This window comes from Lampetra planeri, chromosome 1 (assembly GCF_965212315.1).
Source record: "Lampetra planeri chromosome 1, kcLamPlan1.2.h2, whole genome shotgun sequence".
In the NCBI taxonomy this organism is placed as follows: domain Eukaryota; kingdom Metazoa; phylum Chordata; class Hyperoartia; order Petromyzontiformes; family Petromyzontidae; genus Lampetra; species Lampetra planeri.
In genome coordinates, this window is record NC_136107.1 from 38714941 (window position 1) to 38734159 (window position 19219).

Here is a 19219-nt window from a genome sequence, read left to right on the forward strand (position 1 = left end):
TTATATTCTTGACTCTACAAACAAACAAAATGCCCAAAAATGATCACCAATTATAAGTTTATTCACAAAGCAGGGAACCATCAAATCGTGCTACAGAATTAATGACGGTACAAACGTGGACGGAACAATATATAGGAGGATGTGGCCAATGTTATTGTTCCATGTAACAGTTTATGTTTTATATCTTTGTACCATAACACAAAATTGTGCTGTATTTCAGAATTATGGATGAAAATAAAATTTCAGATAAACAAATTTGAAAGCCACATCTTCCAGCTTAAGATATTTGAATTCCACATCAACCGGTTTTAATAAAATGGGTTTAGCTATAATTTGGCTAACAAAAACATCTGAGTGAAATGACCGATTAAAAGTATGCCACTGAATGACTAGGAAATACTGCTCCATTTACCTTTCTACCACAAAATACAACCTTGACAAACACGTGCAAAGCAAAAGCCAACACATTTTGAAATATGAATTTGAACCGTTAATGCAATTTCGCTGGTGTATTTCTACATGGTAAAAACTGCAGATGCATGGTTTTATACTCTGTATCGATACTGCATCATTAAAGCTGTGGTGCAATGCTAGGATTTACCAATTCTGGCTTTAACTATACGTATATAAAATGTAATATGAAAACCTACATTCATAGAGTTTGCTGATTTCTTAAATGATTTCCTGAAGTGCACCAATTAGTCCTAGCTTGCGTTGGCATTGTAATCGTTTTGGTGCTGATTTGTTATGAGTGCTGCTGATAACGGAACTGATAGGTGGAATAGGGAAGGCTGCATAATAGAACATGGAAAGTTACTTTCGTTAAATAATTTTCTACAAGTGGTGTGGTAGGTTAGTGAGGCCTTTATTCAGGAATAGATTCACCATAGCCGATGATGATGAAGGGTGCTGAACACATTCTGTGCACAAATAATGAGAATACGGTAGTTGACATTAGCAGCACAATCAAGGTGGGCGACTGCAAAAAAACATTTTGCAACTGTATTTGGAAGAGAACACAAGTTAAATCCTTGCACATTAATGCACCAACCTCTCTACTTATTATGGTAATAAAATACAGTTGTTCCAGGTTACCAACAGACATTTCATTTCACTTTGTCTAAAAGTATATCACCTACCATATACTTATCAATAAATTGGAGAAATACAGTCGGTGTCTACAAGTGCAACGACCATGACTGAATTAAAAAAACATCCAAGTTTTATTCTGTGCTCATATGCCCAGCGCGATAAATATCAACTAAACCTATTTTGAAACACAATGCAATCATCTGCCACAGGCACAAATTGGAAGTCCACACTGAGACATCCGAACAATGAGTTGGAGCCCCAGTCGACCGAGGCTGCTCTGCTCGGTGTCGCCTTCACACGTTCTCCTTGAACATCTTTATCTTCGAGTCAAGCCAGATGGGTGGGTCTATGTTCCTGCAATGAAAAGCCATTACCTTACATCATCAGTTACGGCAACCTCGAGGGGTGCTTGAAAAGGCTAGGCATGGAAGAAGTGGTGGTTGAAGGGTGCATGTTCAGTTGAAAGTTATATTTTAAGAATATCCACATTTTCTATGAATATAAATTTTTTCTAGGCGTTTAAAATTATCTTCACTTGTTCTAAGCAGTACCTAAAGTACATTACTTAATATTTACCGCATGTTTTTACAACAAGTTCTAGTTGCTTGAGTTACAAAAGAGAAATAAGTTCAGAGAAATGCTCATCATTGTATATGCAAATATGTCTAACATGTAAATGTTCAAACATGAATGAGATAATTACGTTATGGGTTTTTTTGTTCATACACATACAATGTTTAGATGGAAAAATACACGCATACCATACCTAAACATACAATATTGTGTAAAGTTGTCCATATTATATACAGGGGTGTAAATTGTGGCATAAAATTGTTCTGTGATGTTTCGACCTACATTGTAATCTTATACAATGAAATCAACGAATACTGAGAACGACTCCGGCTATTAACTCCAAACCACGCAGCATATTTATGCTGCGTGGTCTGGGTGGGGAGGGGCTGGGTGGGGAATGTGGGGAGGGGCTGGGTGGGGAGGGTGGGGAGGGGCTGGGTGCGGAGGGTGGGGCTGGGTGGGGGGTGGGAGGGGTGGGGCTGGGAGGGGCTGGTCACCCCGTGGTGCCCTTATAAAACTCAACGTTTAACCTACTCACGCCGGCTTGTGCCCGCCCTCACAGTCGGGCATATTTGCGGAATACACCACGCCGCCGTTGACCCTGGCCATTGACCGAGCAACCAACCCAACGTTCCTACCAGCTCCCTCCGCAGGAATGTGTTTAAATGCCATCCGTGTATAAGCAGAGTGAACACCTGTCACAGACGACACTCCAGAAGTAGGTACTGAACCAACGAGCAGTGTCCTTGTTGGGCTGACACCGATGGGTTATGATGCGGTGAGGCACGGGCAGCAGCCCAACCATGCTTCCCTGCTTCAGATAACGAAGAATCTGTGTTTCATCCTCCAGCCCCCTAACGCGTAGATGTCGATCCACGTGGACAGGTGCACGATCACACGTACAAAAAAATACAGTGGCACACACACGGACAAGTTACACGCCACGAATCGTAAAAATATTAGTCATGGCTTCCAGAGTATTTTGTTCGACTAAACTATTTTATTATTTTACCAGGTAAGGCCCACTGAGCTATAAATCTCTTTTTCAGAAGTGGCCTGGCCACAAATTATAGTCCAATTAAGTGGCTTATCACGTTGAAATTTAAAGCACGATTGTGTTTATTTCATTTAATATATGTTTATGGTAATTGTTTAAAGTACCATCTCGTGAAACGACAATTGAAATGCGCTGCTGAAGATGTGAAGGGCGTACAGAGTGTGTGTGACCGTGAGGCTCGCGGCGCTCCGATGTGTGGTTCTTTCATATTTCTCCCATAATCGCTCTGTGCCAGTTTTGATTATTTCATATTGCTCTAAATTTCTTTAAAACTATCCCCAACTCTGCCTTTCGTAATTTTCTCTCTTGTTCTATCTTTATCTCTATGCTTTTATTATCTCTATCGTTCCCCTTTCTTATTCCAATATAGAGTAAAACCTTGATTGCGAGTAACTTGGTCTGCGAGTGTTTTGCAAGACAAGAAAATGTTTTAAATAAATATTAATTTGATAAACGAGCGAGGTCTTGCAATACGAGTAGTACGTGTATACGCTTTGTCTGCCGAGCGTCACGTGATCACAACTGATATACGAGTGGTTTGATATACGAGTGCTTTGGATTACAAACACGTTTCTGAAACGAATTATGCTCGCAATCCAAGGTTTTGCTGTAGTGGCAGCTTTACTGTAGTTCCCTTCACCCATTTCTCTTGTTTTATTTTCTTTATTTGTTTAGCTACCTTTTTCTGTCACGATCTCTGCCCGGTTTAAATTTCAAACAACATGCGACAATGCATAATAACACGCAGCCTTTGTGCATATGGAAAAAAAGAGTGCATTCTGGTCCCATTGTCTTTGGTCACCATCAAAATAAATTTGAGCAAATGTAGCATACGGACAGTAGCAGTGATACACAACTTTGGATCGGTTTCATCCTTGTTTTTCGGTTTATTATAAGTTAAAATACTTGATAAATCCAGTATCCAATATACCAATATTACTGTACGGCAAAAAAATTATATTTGTTGCCCTCATGTAAAAATCCGATGACAACCTGATATTGTTCAATTAGATGATGAAGGCTGGTCAGACAACCACTCCGTTCACCACAACCACGAATGAGCATAAGCTGTGTTAACAAAAGAGACCACTTGTACGTATGAAATGTGTACTCTGCGAAAGAAGTTCAACGTACATATGCGTGCTTCTCATCTTACCTCTTAAGGCACAGCATTTTCACTTGAGGGACCAACACATGCAGCAACTTCATTATCGTGTTCAGAGGCAATTTGGATTTCCACGAACTCACCTGTTTAAATAACACCGCATTAAATGTTTGATTACGTTAATATAATACGTATTTTAAACGTCAAATGTCTTAGTTATTGACAGCTTATACGTAAAATATATTACATTTTACGAATAAATTATGATATTCTAAACAGCTGTTGCACAAGGGAATATAGTGTCAATCATTGTGGTGGTGGTGGTGGAAGAGCAGATAGGACATGAAAATTTTGTTTATAATAGGTCAACTTTTTTTTTTAACGTGTTTATACTGTAAACAGCACATTAAGTGAATTTCACTGTTGTCAATGCACTCAGATTTTTTTCATTTATTGTACTTGTGTATTGTTTTATGATAACTTGTAAAAGAAGAATGCAATCAGGTATTTATTTGTACAATTTAAACGTTAATGTTGGTGCATTGAGTTCATCGTTTACATTTCATTGCGAAGTAAAAACAAGAACTTAACATTTGATAATGCGGCTATCAATTGAGTGGGACGTAACGTAAACTGTCAGCCCACGCAAGGGGTAGATGAATGGCATTAGAGGATTTTACTGGTAGGAACCTCCTGGTTACACCAGCCCACAGGGGAGTATTGTATCCGTCCGTCCGTCATGCAAGCAGGGGTTGGGTGGGGAGGGAGGGACTGGGTGGGGAGGGGTGGGTGGGGAGGGTGGGGCTGGGTGTGGAGGGGAGGGGGGGGGAGGGACTGGGTGGGGAGGGGCTGGGTGGGGAGGGTGGGGCTGGGTGTGGAGGGGAGGGTGTGGAGGGGCTGGGTGGGGAGGGTGGGGAGGGGCTGGGTGGGGAGGGAGGGACTGGGTGGGGAGGGGTGGGTGGGGAGGGGCTGGGTGGGGAGGGTGGGGCTGGGTGTGGAGGGGAGGGTGTGGAGGGGCTGGGTGGGTAGGGGCAGGGAGGGGCTGGGTGGGGAGGGTGTGGGGGATGGGAGGGAGGGGTGGGGCTGGGTGGTGAAAAATCCACGCGACCACGGGGACAACACGCAAACTCCAAATATACGGGCATTAAGGAATGGATGTCAGTTGAACAGCTGCATTCATGCAAACTGGTGTCCACTTGGCAAATTCATTTATTTTCTATCTATAGCTCAAATTTAAGACAATCTCAACAAGAAAACTCAACCATTTTTTTCTTATTTTATCAGGTAAGGCCCACTTAGTTATATAGCTCTCTTTCAGAAGTGACTTGGCCACAAATGATAGCTCAACGAAGTGGATTATCATCTGGAAATGTATAGCAGCCAAATAATCTTAAACGTACGTTGATTCTAAATGTGGAGGGAAAAACCAGAGGACCTGGAGAAAAATCCACGCGACCACATGAAGAACATGCAAACGCCAAATATACAAGCGCCAAGGGTCGGGATCGAACCCACGACATCCTTCATACCAGGCGAGGTATTTAACATCTCGCCACAAGACATCTGGACAACCCTGTACATGTAACTGACGCTTAGTTATAGAATGCATCCATATCCACGTAACCTATTGCAACCCAAAATAAAATTTGTATGCATGGAAATTTTACATTTTTATTAATGTTGCCTTTATTGGCTGGGGTACGTACCCACTTGGGCGTGGGTGTCCAGGATGTGCTCTCGAGGCAGTCGGGTGTCCCACTAAATTTGCTCTCCTGCAGGGTGCAATATGACACACGTGTATAAAGTCAGTCTCCCTATTTAAAAAACATTTCCGGCCTTCGGCCAGGAAAGTCACAAAATTTGCACACGAACGACGCATTCCCGCAAGCACCCGATGCTCCGTTCTGTAGCCGTATGGTGTGAACCGTTGCGTGGGCCAATTGTTAAGTCTGTTACTAAATAACAATGTTTCTAGTTTTGGATAGCGTCGTTCCCCCACACCTCCAATGAGCACGGTTGGCTACGTACGGCTCGAAAGAAGTTCAACATTCATACGTGCAAATTGCACCTCGCAATCGCTGAGGTACTACAGACAAGCTGGAAAGTAGCCAGCCAGTGAGCTGGAGCCAACAATTTCCCGAGCTCTGCCGTTCTCTATATACCATGTTTTCAGCCAATTAATGTTTATGCGTGGGAGAAAACTCGACCACCTGATGAAAACCCACGCGTGTGTGGGGGGCAGCACTCCCATAAAGAGGGAATGATATTAACCTGCACTTTTCTATACCGTCTTCTCCTGGCAAGCCACGTTATGGCACCTCGACGCTGGGGAAGGAAGTTGAGTAACATTTGTGCTATCCACCAACCCTCCCCGGCCTCCACAGTGTGCCACCACCCGCCGCTTGATTTCATTATCGACGCTTTTGGGCTCAATTGACAATCGAACCAAATTTACAATTGAGCCCGAAAGCGATTTCATCGATAATAGATGAACGGTCTTAGTTTAAAAAATCCACGTTTCTATGGTGGCAGCTACTATCTGTATGTTGAACTTCTTTCGCACCATACGTCGCCAACCTTGCTAGTCGTACATGCAGGGGAAGGACAACAAACTAAACACACTGATGACTTCCAACAAAGTTTGTTTTAAGGAGTATGGCATTAATTGACCCCCAACACACACATCACCGCTTATTGAACAATGATTCTGCATAGCATTTAACTTTTTAAAGCATTACATTTAACCCAAACAAGTTTGCTTCACATTGGGAAGGACGCACACAAACACTCACCTCTGTGGCCCCATCACCTGGGCCACTGCTCTCTGATCTTGCACCTTCACACAATTCCAGACAAATCAGCGTCCAGTTTGAAAACGGTGACGGAAGGTTACAGTACACCGCTATTGTTGAGCATCACACCGATTCGATAGACTTCCACCGACTTGTATTCACGACTGATATTGGACCTCTGAAGCAGTGTTGCTTCATTCCACAGATATACTAGAATGTATCATGATTATTTAGCAATACACTTTAATTAAAGAGGCTCTCTTGAACAGCAAGCATCCTGCATTGACATTGTTTGGCCAGTTCCTTTATTGAGTGTTTGGCATGTGGGAGAAAAGCCCACAAATATGAAATCCGAACTTAAAGAAGTCAGCAACCGGTACAAGTTCGGCACCTTGAACCGTTCTGAGCCTTGTTCCAAGTTGTCCGTGAAAGATGGGTTGCAGCGCCTCTGGAGAATCAGTCACGCTCATAGACGGCTGTTTGTCCTGTCAATGAACAACCATTCCCATCAAAACCAAGTGCCACTGCTCTATATTTTATACATGTACATCATCATCACCATCCATGGGCAGATAGCCCGTAGGTTTCCACTGCACATTTCCTGTCTTGTGCCAATATGCTCAAGTCGTGCCACATATTTCTGGCACCAATCTCTTATCGTCGTCTTCAAGCTATTCCCTTCCTCTCTTTCCGATTCCTTCCATTTTTCTGAACAACACACTTTAAATTTTCCTGTAATTGTCCATCCTACATACGTGTCCAAATAGTGCCAGTTTCCTTCTCATCACTGCCGACATCATCAGGAATTCTTCGATGTGCAACCTTTTTCTTCTGCTCACATAAAACTTAAACACAATAAATATTATGTTCTTGATTATTTCGGTAAAGTCACGTAGAAGGGAAATAATAAAATAATATTAATATAAAACAAGAAAAATTCTCACGACGTTTTGACTGCAACACAAGCAATCATCATCAGGTGTGAAATCCACAGCAAGAAAATTTTCTTTTTTTATTTTTATATTATTTTATTATTTCCCTCCTACGTGACTTTGCCGAAAGAACCAAGAATATGAATCCCTGCAGTCACGAAAGCTTTAAATCAAATTTCAATAAATATTGTAACGAAGAGAGCCTAACAGCAACTGGACTCGCAACCTATACACATTATGCATGCGGAATGTGCAAGTACGTGTTTATTTTTTTCACTTAAGATTTTTCCAATACATAAAAGCACAGGTGCGCTGCACAGAGCAAGCATTACAGATCACTAGTGAGCACAGTCCTTACTACGGCTTATACTTCAAATACCAATCCATTCAAAGGTGGGAAAATCTCACAAAATAATTAATTGTCTGTAAGTGTATTTCGATTTAAAGCTTTCGTGACTGCAGGGATTCATCTTCAACCAAGAAGATGTAAGTGTATTGTTATCACATCTTAAATGCCATTCTACATTTATCCAAACAAATTATCGACGAGTCTCTCTCCAGTAAATGACCCTCTTTGTGTACATTTTGTCACCATTATTAAGTACATATAATGTTTTGCTTCACAATTTGTGAAACAGCTTTACATCTTTACCCTTTGGTTCCTTTAAATATACATACACACTGCAGATCGATTCATATTAAGATCGTTGAACTGCACTCCAGTGTAGTTCACAACAGACACGCCCTCAGTTGAGCTAGCAAGTGAGTTGATTACTCCTCTTACCCCACGAGGAGCTTCAGTCTTTCTCGTGGTTTTCTCAATGAAGTCTTTGTCCACAGGTAGGTTGGCGAGGTGGTTGAAGACGGACCTCTTGCACAGAATTGCATACACAAGGTGGCAATTGCCTGCACAAACCACGTCATGACAATTAAGTGATCATCGCAGGGGCGGTTTCTTCATTAGGGCGATTGGGCGACGCACCACCAATGTCATTCAACCACAGAGTCACGCTAGCAGTCACTGTGCCTCTGGATATAGTCCAATCAGCGTCATGTCACGTTCTGTGGAGTACCGCCTCTTTTTGGGCGATTTCCCTCCAGCTGAGAATCGCCCCGAGTGGTCCCATAGACTTACATTCAAAGATGTTTTTTTTCGAACGGGGGCGCTGCAATGCATTCTCTATGGCTTACGGGAGGGCTCGCACTAACGTGCTTACGTCATCATACGTGCTTACGTAATCATACGTAAGCACGTTTCATCCAACAATATAATTTGTCGCCACCTAGTGGAATCTTTAATAAAAGAAACTTGAGTGGTTTGTTTTAATAGTGAGTATAGAAACAAACAAGATGTATTGTAAGAGTCACTTTATTTTTCATTAATATTAAAGAAGTGAAGTTGCCTTTACATGCTTAAGCTGTTAATTTATCCATTGCATGGGTGGACCTTATCCTTATCAATCATCCAGACATTTGCCCCCCCTGAGAGATTTTGCAGGAGCTGCCACTGGATCATCGTTACCTTATGTTAGCAAGTGTTAAAGCATCACATAATGCCACTTATTTCCATCTGCAGCCACTCACCATTAAACTGGTATTGTATGACATTGTTGAAAACCTCCAGGAGCAAGCGAAGAAGCTTGGGTTTGTGTGGTGAAGAGAAAAGGAAATGCGGTGAAGAGAAAACCTCCAGCAACTGCACAAGTTTGGTGGCAGAGACCATGGACGTGCTTTTCAGAAAGGGGGACACTAAAGACACACACATTACACACAATGCACACAGATTAGGAATGACATTACCACTTCTCAACCATTCATAACATGGAAAAATGCAGTTGCGGGAATCAATAATAAACGAAACTAAAAACAATTTATCTATTTAACCAGGTAAGGCTCACTGAGAGAAAATAGCTATTTTTTAGAAGCGACCTGGCCACAAATGATAATTCAACGAAGTGGCTTATCATGCGGAAATTTATAGCAGCCAAATACTCTGAACGCATATTTCTAAATGTGGAGAGAAAACCCGTAGGACCCGGAGAGAAATCTACGTGACCACGGGGAGAATATTCAAACCCCAAATATGCAGGTGTCAGGGTCGGAATAAAATCCACGACCTCCTGCATACCAGGTGAGGTGGGTAACATCTTGTCACCACAGTGCCCATAAAACTGCACTTCTAGCACAGATGTGTCATGTCAAAGGGTCCCAATTCATGTTGGTAAATGCCTCTTTCTGTCCCATTTTTCTAGAAACGTACCAATGTCTCCATCACCAACAATTGAGAAAGTGTCCCCTTCGGCAATGTGTGTTAGTTCAATGAATGCAGTCAATAAAGCTGTGACCCAATTGCTGAGAATTCTCAAGCACGGCCCTCCTAAAAAAACAGTCTTAAGGATTCCCAAAGAACTGCTCTGTAGGATAATTGTTTAAACAATCATGCATTTAGCATAATGGGGAAGTATCTGCCTTTTTTAGTTGTACTGTACTGCATTAGCCACCCCGTAACCCTTGACCAGAGCCCCTTTTAGTCACCACGTAATCATGTTGCCCTGCTCCCACAAATACAAACAAAACATATATGAGCATGGTTACCTACCATTAGCAACAATGGTCATGAGGCAGTCAAACAGATTCTGCAACTTCTGTTGGCTTCTTGTAATCATTTGGTGAAACACCTGTGCAGAAACCATGTGCATCACAGTTAAAATTATCTTCAACACACGAGAAAGAATGCTAAAATAATTAGTGTCACGTCATTTTCGTATCAAGAGGCATTCTGGTAAATGGTGTACTGGTGTTTTTAGGTTGTGAATTGGCTACTTATTGCCTCGCCCAATAGATATGTCGTCTATCTTGGGGCACTTCACATGTTTACATTACATTTCTAGGTATACTAGATTTGTGACTTTACCAAAAGAACCAAAGAGTAATTCCTGCAGTCACGAAAGCTCCAAATTAAATCATGTGGTTTGGTCTCCACGCATAATCCTCCTGCACTGGGTGAAAACTCACAATGATGAGGAGGTCGGCGTGTGTGCCGTTGAACACCCGGATGCCCAAGGGCACACGGATGGACAAAGAATTGTTGAGATGAATCCCAAAGTTCCTTTCTCCGCTCAGCATGAGCAGAATAAACACGCCGATGGAGAGTAGCCCCATTTGAGCTGTCAGTGTAAAAACAAAGGCAAAGATAAATATTCCCCATATAGCCTTAACAGACTGTTGCAGTAAGTGCTGTTAGCGAGCACCTAATGAAGGCCGGCATGACACACCAGGGGGTGGGTGGCCAGCATCACGCCCGGCTGGCTTTGTCTCTCGAGTAGCGATGTTTAGACACTGCACCAGGTACTCATTTGAGGCTGAGTTGACCTAGCGGACGCCCAGGATTGGTTCAGATATTTGTCACTGATGTTGGTCGTGAGCGGGATATTGAACTCGTATCGCCAGGTTCGTAGCGCAGTGCGCCAACCACAACACTACCGCTCACCCCCAGTGTATAAACACAATACCATACACCATCGTAGCATCACAACAACAAACAAGATCCACATATTACAGTGGGACTCCTCTTATCCATTATCTGTGGGCCTTGGTAATATCCATGTAAGCCCACACTGTAATAAGACATTTTAATAATGTAAACGCATTGTAACATTTCCCGTTTGTGATTTCCTTACATTTTCATTCCTCATTTGGGCACTTTGATTGTATGTTTGTATTTTGTATGACGATTATCATGATGAGTGATAGAGCAGGATTCCGTAAAATAAGCACATTTTAAACGTAGTATAAGTAGCCAATGATTGGATCGAGGAGGTTATAACATCCGCTACTTTTATCTGAAGACTTAACCTGGAACACAGAGCTGGATTTGTATATAAGCTAGTGACTTACAATCATCATCTCTTGCATCATTCAGGTAATAAAGGATGGGAACAACAATTCCCAGCATGTCATTTGTCTTCAAAACAAAGGACAAGAAATTCTACAACAAGAACAAAACCAAAATAACGTTTTAATTTGATTACATGTAAAACATATCAATACAGCTCTAAAAAGTTATTTCATTTTATTGTCCAAATGACAAAGTAGTGTAATGCAAAAGTGGTACTAATTCAAGAATGAAGAGGTTGACTTTTTAGCATTTGTTCCAAGTTTTAAGCACATTATTACGTTAATAAAAAAAATTCGGTTTCATATTGTTAAATTCAAACAGGTAGGAACATATTTATGCAGTTGCACTCAAGTGCACACTTTTCTTGTAACTATTTTGCCATGAGAGTTCATTGGTGTAAACATCAAACAAACCTTTCAGTGGCACGAGGGAACTTAAATAGACAAAGGCCTTCACTTCAATCTTATACTGACTGTATTGGAATTAGCAAATTCTTGCCTTGTTTTGTTGACAAAGGATCCAGAATAACACGAGCAGCTCCTGATGGAAGTGAACGCGCTTCGTGGAGTATGGCAGGTAGGTCTGCTGCAGAGGGTTGTTGAGCAGACGGACCAGGCCACTCAGGATGAATTGAAAGTCCTAATTAGTCCAAGAAAAAAATCGGGATTTTTCTTTTATATCACAAAATGTTTATTTTGATAGAATTACACGAGAGTTTATTTCCCCCTTTGCTGATATAATTATTCATCGCAAAAATGTGAGCACAAAGGAATAGATTCATAGGAAAAAGTCTGTATCTCAACATATCATTTGCCATCGAACAAAGACGGTCACCGCATCGAGCGCTTTCAAATGCGCTTCTGCGGCCGTCTGGAACGCTCTTCCTTCAGATATTAGAAAATCACTGGAGCTATGCGCTTTTAAATCTCGATTGCAAACCCATTTCTTTAGAACTGCTTTTTTTGTTTAGTTTGTTGTCGTTACCCCGCACCTCCGATTAGCACGGTTGGCTATGTACGGTGCGAAAGAAGTTCAACATACATTCAAAAAATGAAATAGTTTTAATTCATCAGCCTATGGGTCACCAGGACCAATGTTCCACAGCAACAATGATGTTATCCATGATCCTCCATGATGGCACGTAATTATTTTTTCTACTAATCTTTCGTGTACGTGTGCTGATATCTCCATTACCAACTTTGGAGCAAATCATCACAGCTGCATGTTTCAGTTATATTGAAAACATTTACAAATACTGGAAACAGCTTCTCTCTCTCTCTACTGACAATACATGGTGACTTCCTGAGGTGGTAAAACGATATCAATAGTGTAATAATTTATGTATTTGGCAAATTAAATGACAGTACTGTACAGTAATGTGAAAATGCACCCATTTGAATTACAAAATTCACATTTATTGACCAGAATAAGAAATTGACAGCATTAAGTTCCGTCCTTTTAGGTGATACTGAAAAGTAAACAAATGGGTTCAGCTCTTTTAAACTTATTGCATATTCCTCTTCTCAAACACATGACATACTAACCATCTCTAACCTCCTTTTCTCCTGGCCGCATGTCTTAGTTCTTACGCTAGTTTCCTTCACCACTTCCATTCTGCTCTTAATATTCTATCCCGTCACCGAACATTCCTCACACTCTTCCTGGTACCTTTTCTTTTTTCCAAAGTATAGCATTCCCTTCTACAACCCCCACAAAACGCTCTCACCTCATCAGTATGAATCTTGGAGAGGTAGGTCACGAAGAGATTGCTGCCGTTCAAATGCTGTAAGACACGAAGATAATGTTGGAATGATAAGGGTGCACAATTGTATATTGTGAAGCTCTCTAATGCTGTTTTTCCTTGATGTAGCAGCTAATATTAGTTTGAATGTGTTTTATTTGAAATGTCTTTTTTAATCTGTAGAGAGAAACACGTACAATATATTTGGGTTATTTTAAATGTAAAAGGACTCATCTCATCCTATTGGCCTCTTATCCCAGAGCATTTAAGTGATGCCCATGTCACACCGTAGGTGTGAAGTGTGACAAGATGAAGGATGTTAGAATGACGGGTCAATGTATCCTGGATTTGGAGGCTACATTTGCCGTTTATATCAATTATATAATTAAAATATTATTCAAATTAATGAGACTCAATGAGGTGAACCTCTACACAGATGAGTTCGTGAACCTACTTGCAGTAACTGATGTCTCCTAACAACCTTGCCACCCAACAGCTTTAATAATCACACAAATGTATGTGCCCTACAAACTAAATTTCAAGAGCGCTGGTATAATGGTGTGGGCTACCATTGTACTATACATGAACTAGGATTGTTCAAAGTCAATCAGTAACCCGGTAACCATTTTCAGAATGAATAACGAGTTCTGAAAGCTGGGAACCGGCAATTAGATTCATGAATGCACCGATTAGCACAGGTGAATGTAAAAACCACATGGCGGCCTGAGTTATATTTGCCCACGTTTCTCAGCTCAAAGGTAAATGTGAAATCTTGCCCTTGCTTGCTTGTCCACGCCACTGCTGACAGGAAGAGCCTCCACTAGAGGGACCTCTATGGGGAAATTTGGTTTCTTCTGAAATGTTTAGCAGACGCCTTGGAAATAGTTCAACATACCCACACTGGGTGCACAGAGGCGAAGGGATGAATAAGCATTCCACATTATTTCAACTGCCCCCCCCTGGAGATTGAAACTAAGTATCTAGCTAACCTTTACACAATGCAGCTCCCTTAGTTTGTTGATAGACGTTTCTGCGTGTGTGGCAAACCGGTGACCGTTTTTTTTTTTACCATGCGATTACCCGTGATACTATTTTTTTTAACAACCCCTATATAATCCCATATCCACAAGCACAGAGACATGGCTCCTTTTATAACAGATGAGAGTAACGTGGTACCTGTTGTGTCCGTGACAGCTGTGGGTTCTCACTGTCACCGATGGAGAAGCCAAAGAAGGGAGAGCCAGGAAGGGAATGTTCCCCGTCCAATGCGGCAATCAGCACCTGGCAGGCCATCTCAACGAGTGGCTCACGGTGGTCGCGCACCAGCAGGTAATTGTACGGCACCCCGTAGCCCACAGGGTCGTAGGCAAACACCACGTTCAAGAGAGACGTGAACAAGGCCAGGGTGTGCCTGTGAACGCATGGACGTAGAGAGAGGAAACAGCGGAACTGAATTTATTACTCAAGAAAGAAAAGAACATGTCTTCTTGGTTCTTTCGGTAAAGTCACGTAGAAGGGAAATAATAAAATAATAAAAATAAAACATAATAAAATAATTCTCACGACGTTTCGGCCACAACGCAAGCAGCCGTCCTCACCTGCAAGCAGCCGTCCTCACCTGAGGACGGCTGCTTGCGTTGTGGCCAAAACGTCGTGAGAATTATTTTATTATGTTTTATTTTTATTATTTTATTATTTCCCTTCTACGTGACTTTACCGAAAGAACCAAGAAGATGAATCCCTGCAGTCACGAAAGCTTTAAATCGAAAAAGAACATGTATTGGGATTTGATTAATTCTGAGAAACAAATCTGGTAAGACAAGGGAGGAATACGCACAAAAGTAATATGTTAACTAAATTAATGATACAGCAGCTAAATAAGCTCAATTATCACACGGTAACCGAATCAACTCTTAAGGAACTTCAGTTATTTACCTGACTGCAAATTATATTTACTATGATCACTCCTCAAATGGCCAAACACCTGCCTGTTCTCCTTTGAGCAGAACAATTTCACCCAGGAATTGCAGCTCCGCGGGTCATTTTCAGATTCGTATATCACCTCGGAGAAGCACGTCAAAAGCAGCTTTAGTATTTCCAACCTGTCCATACAAAAGGAATAAAGAACATCTGCAAATTAGATATCACGGGTATTTAATAAAGTTAAAAAGATATCAAAACTAACCCTTCTGAAATTTCTGTACAGGCCAGAGACACAGATGCAACCATAATTCAAATTGATACCATAACGAGAACACAAAGTCATCTTGGATCTCATGCAAGAGTCATGGATTTTGACAAACATATGATATATATTGCATCTAAACATTGTTATGCTAGCACTACACCAGCATATACCATGTGATTATCTGTATACTCTACCTACATAACAAAATCCAACAATAATATTCAATTCAAACATTTGCATTACCTTAAAGACACACAGTGATACTCCTCTTATCCATGGTTAAGTTACCAATTACTCACTAGCCCTGGGTCAGCTTCAAGCTCGGGTCAAATATTGGCATGAAATTGTTGCCCCACAATTCCATCACTGCCATGTGATTTGTGTGATGGCTAACACCTAGATATAAAATTACGTAATCAGGTATAACATTAAAAATGACTTCATAAAAGCATGCAGGTGTGCCGATACACCTGCAATTCTGGGCTAAAATTCAGGCAGCTTGCCTGTCAAGAAAACACGTTTTCTCGTGTAGATTAGTGTCGTATAAATTATTAAAATGACAAAGGGAAAACTAAATTTGCTCACCTGTTCGTGTCGTGCACATAGCTCTGTGGTGGAGAGATATTGACTCCCACGCCTGCTTCCCAGATGAACTCACAGCTGTCAAGTGGCCAAGTATCCTCCGGTGTGTCCTGCCACACAAAAACCAAACGCCCTTCGAAGCTCTAGCTTGACTAAATATGAGGTTAGCTTGACTAACATAAAACTATATACATTTATTTTATCGTGTAAGGCCACGATACAGCTATTTTTTTAGAAGCGAGCTGACCACAAATGTTAACACAGCAAAGTGGCTTATTATGTGGAAATTAATAGCAGTCAAATACTCTAAATGCATGTTTTGGAGAAAAATCCACGTGACCACGGGGAGAGAGACACGCAAACTCCAGATATACAAATGTCGACAGGGTCGGGATCAAACTCATAACCTCCTGTATACCAGGCAAGGTATTTAACATCTCGCCACCATGGCACCCTATAATTAAGCTCCGATTATAATTATATAACCATCTGTCCTGCATATATCAATAGTTACTTTTGTCAAAATTGTCAATTAAATCAAACAAAATCTCCAAATAATTGTTTTTAAACGTCATAATTTCTCTAACATTTTTTTAGATTTATGCACAACACAACTACGAATGCAGTGAATGGTGACGAGTCTTTTTCAGCGCCATTACGGGGCCAGGCTGTCTGTGCGGTGTCACGGTGAAGCCCGGACAGAAGAGCAACTCAGCGATGGCAAGCAGCAGGGTCTCAGCCAATGGGGACGTGACTTTGCTCGTGTTTTCCTCCACCTACATTTGTCAGACAATGCATTCAGTCATAAAGGATAGCACACATTAATAATTGTAGACTGCGCATAGCCCAGTTGAAGTTTACTTGATTATTTCCTGCCCCGAATCGACTTTCCCAGCAGCCGTAATTGACAACAGGGATTCCTAATTCTTGGTTCTTTCGGTAAAGTCACGTCGAAGGGTAATAATAAAATAATAAAAATATCAAACAATAAAAATTCTCACGACGTTTCGACTGCAACACAAGCAATCATCATCAGGTGTGAAATCCACTTTTTTCAAATTTTCTTGCTGTGGATTTCACACATGATGTTGATTGCTTGTGTTGCAATCGAAACGTCGTGAGAATTTTTATTGTTTTATATATTTTTTATTTTATTATTTCCCTTCTACGTGACTTTACCGAAAGAACCAAGAATATTAATCCCTGCAGTCACGAAAGCTTTAAATACATTCTTTACAGGCATTCTATCAATTTATTTGCACCAGTACAGTTAAGGCAAGTGGCGCATAATTGCATTTGTGCAGCAACCCAAAATTTAGGTTTGTACCAATGAAGCAGTGAATTTCAGCTGTAACCTTTGATGTTAACCCAAATTAAATGCCACACAATGCCAGCCAGTATAGAGTAACAATGTTAAGGATAAATCAGTTACATTAAGAACAGGCCTCATATACAGAGTCATGTCTAAAAATATAATATCAATTTTTTTCAGAATCTTTGCTATCACAGCTTGTACTTAACCATATTGTCCAACTTACTGTCACCACCAATATTAAATCTGTTCTAGTTTTGTAAAATATTGTTTTCACACTCAAATGAGCATGGGAAGCCCTTATCTCCAGTTTAAAGCTCTGAGCCAGTGGTGGATGCTGCACAGAAACAGTGGTGTCAGGGAATGCGTCAATACGTTGACCACTTTTACATTTCCTAACAAAGTGTCACGCTATTTAATGGCAGTGATCTCAGCCCATCATGACCCAGTTGGCGATAAACTAGTCGGGCCATCAGGCTTAATTTCATGGCTGCTATGGGCGATGGATACTTGAAACCCCCCAAACAGATTTTTGGTTCATCCGTGGAGATCTGCCACTGGTCTCAGAGGTATTACAGAAAAAAAAATCCCGCACCTCCGATTAGCACGGTTGGCTATGTACGGTGCGAAAGAAGTTCACCATACGTACGTACAATAAAACACAACTTAAATTTACGTTGTGGTGAGTAGGTGCATGGGCCCAGAAGAAATCCTTCCACTGTGCATCCTCGAACACAAACGGCAGGAGCCTTGTCAGCAGGCGGATGCAGCTCAACACCACCACTGGTTCCTGATCGTCCGTGCAGCCAGACTCTGCAGCCACTCGCAGTTTCTCCACAGCCTGTTCCACACAAATCCAAGGGTTCATCTTCGTAGAATAATAATAGAACGGGTGTTACGCATGTTGGAAGAAAATGCCTGATTTAAATTGACTCCACCAAGATGGAGCGATCCGAAAGGCTAACATGGACATCAGCATGTAAATAGTACTTTTACCAGGGGCAACTCTCAATTTAAAGCTTTCGTGACTGCAGGGATTCATTTTCTTGGTTCTTTCGGTAAAGCCACGTAGAAGGGAAGTAATAAAACAATAAAAATAAAACATAATAAAAAAATATTTTTTCAAGTCACGTAGAAGGAAAGTATTATGTTTTATTTTTATTGTTTTATTACTTCCCTTCTAAGTGACTTTACCGAAAGAACCAAGAAGACAGGGGCAACTCGTTATTTTTTAAAGTGATCACCCACAAGATTTGACCACTGACTTGCATAGTGTCATTGCAGCAATATCCACAATTGAAGCACATATCAAATGCAAATATAATTTATTTCCTAACACAACAAAGAATAATCTATGGCAACAACTTTGGGGGAGACTATCATGCGGCATTAGATTGTCACTTTAAGATATTTTCTTGTTCATGTTTTTGTTTTCTGTTTGTTGCGGTTGCACCCGATTCAAGAGCCCGAATGGCTCACGAGGGCTACACCAAATAAATGAAACTGAAAAAAAAACTGAAACTGAAAACTGTTCACGGCCGACAACGATTCTGATGGCTTCTGAATTGCAGTTTGCCTTGTGGATGAGCGTGCTGAGGCCTGATGGGAGCTCGTCACGCAGGGCTCGCACGTCGCCCGCAGTCAAGCAGCGGAACGCGTCCTGCGCTGCGGCGTCGCTCTCACCCAGGAACGGCCTCCAAAATGCCTCGTCGCCCAGCTCTGCCATCTGCGTGCGCCAGGACACAAGAGGACACAGGGCAGTGGGGGGAGAGGGCATCCATTGAGTAGGTACGCACAAATCTGTCAAAACTTGACAGCTACCCCCCTCTCTCTCCCTGTACGCACGCGGATTTTTACACCCCCCCCCACCCTGAATCCTATAGAACGGCCGATATTTACGGTAATCCACGCAGAAACGATCAGGGATTAATAATAATATTAACGTGT

At 41.4% G+C, this 19219-nt stretch overlaps 1 protein-coding gene across 1 annotated transcript; it reads right to left on the reverse strand.

Annotated features, from left to right (window-relative positions):
- Window positions 1–52: 52 nt before the first annotated feature.
- LOC144719072 (protein HID1-like) lies at window positions 53–18998 on the reverse strand. The gene is made up of 19 exons (XM_078594901.1): window positions 18849–18998; window positions 17949–18113; window positions 16620–16736; window positions 15964–16070; window positions 15179–15292; window positions 14367–14601; window positions 13176–13232; window positions 11948–12088; window positions 11449–11539; window positions 10567–10718; window positions 10151–10229; window positions 9136–9300; window positions 8336–8457; window positions 7011–7104; window positions 6620–6663; window positions 5534–5599; window positions 3879–3970; window positions 2361–2519; window positions 53–1446 (listed from the first exon to the last, which is right to left on the reverse strand). The coding sequence occupies exons 1-19, from the start codon at window positions 18996–18998 to the stop codon at window positions 1386–1388; spliced, it is 2211 nt and encodes a 736-aa protein (XP_078451027.1). The 3' UTR covers window positions 53–1385.
- Between the last annotated feature and the right edge of the window lie 221 nt (window positions 18999–19219).

What these genes read in the sequence shown, in the direction of transcription:
- LOC144719072 (XM_078594901.1), bottom strand. Translation starts at nt 18,998, where the DNA reads ATGGCAGAGCTGGGCGACGAGGCATTTTGGAGGCCGTTCCTGGGTGAG. An exon ending in ATGCACCTACTCACCACAAC is followed by an intron (nt 16,737 to 17,948) that starts GTAAATTTAAGT and finishes TGACAAATGTAG; the next exon opens with GTGGAGGAAAACACGAGCAA. An exon ending in TGGAGTGTCGTCTGTGACAG is followed by an intron (nt 1,447 to 2,360) that starts GTGTTCACTCTG and finishes TTTTCATTGCAG; the next exon opens with GAACATAGACCCACCCATCT.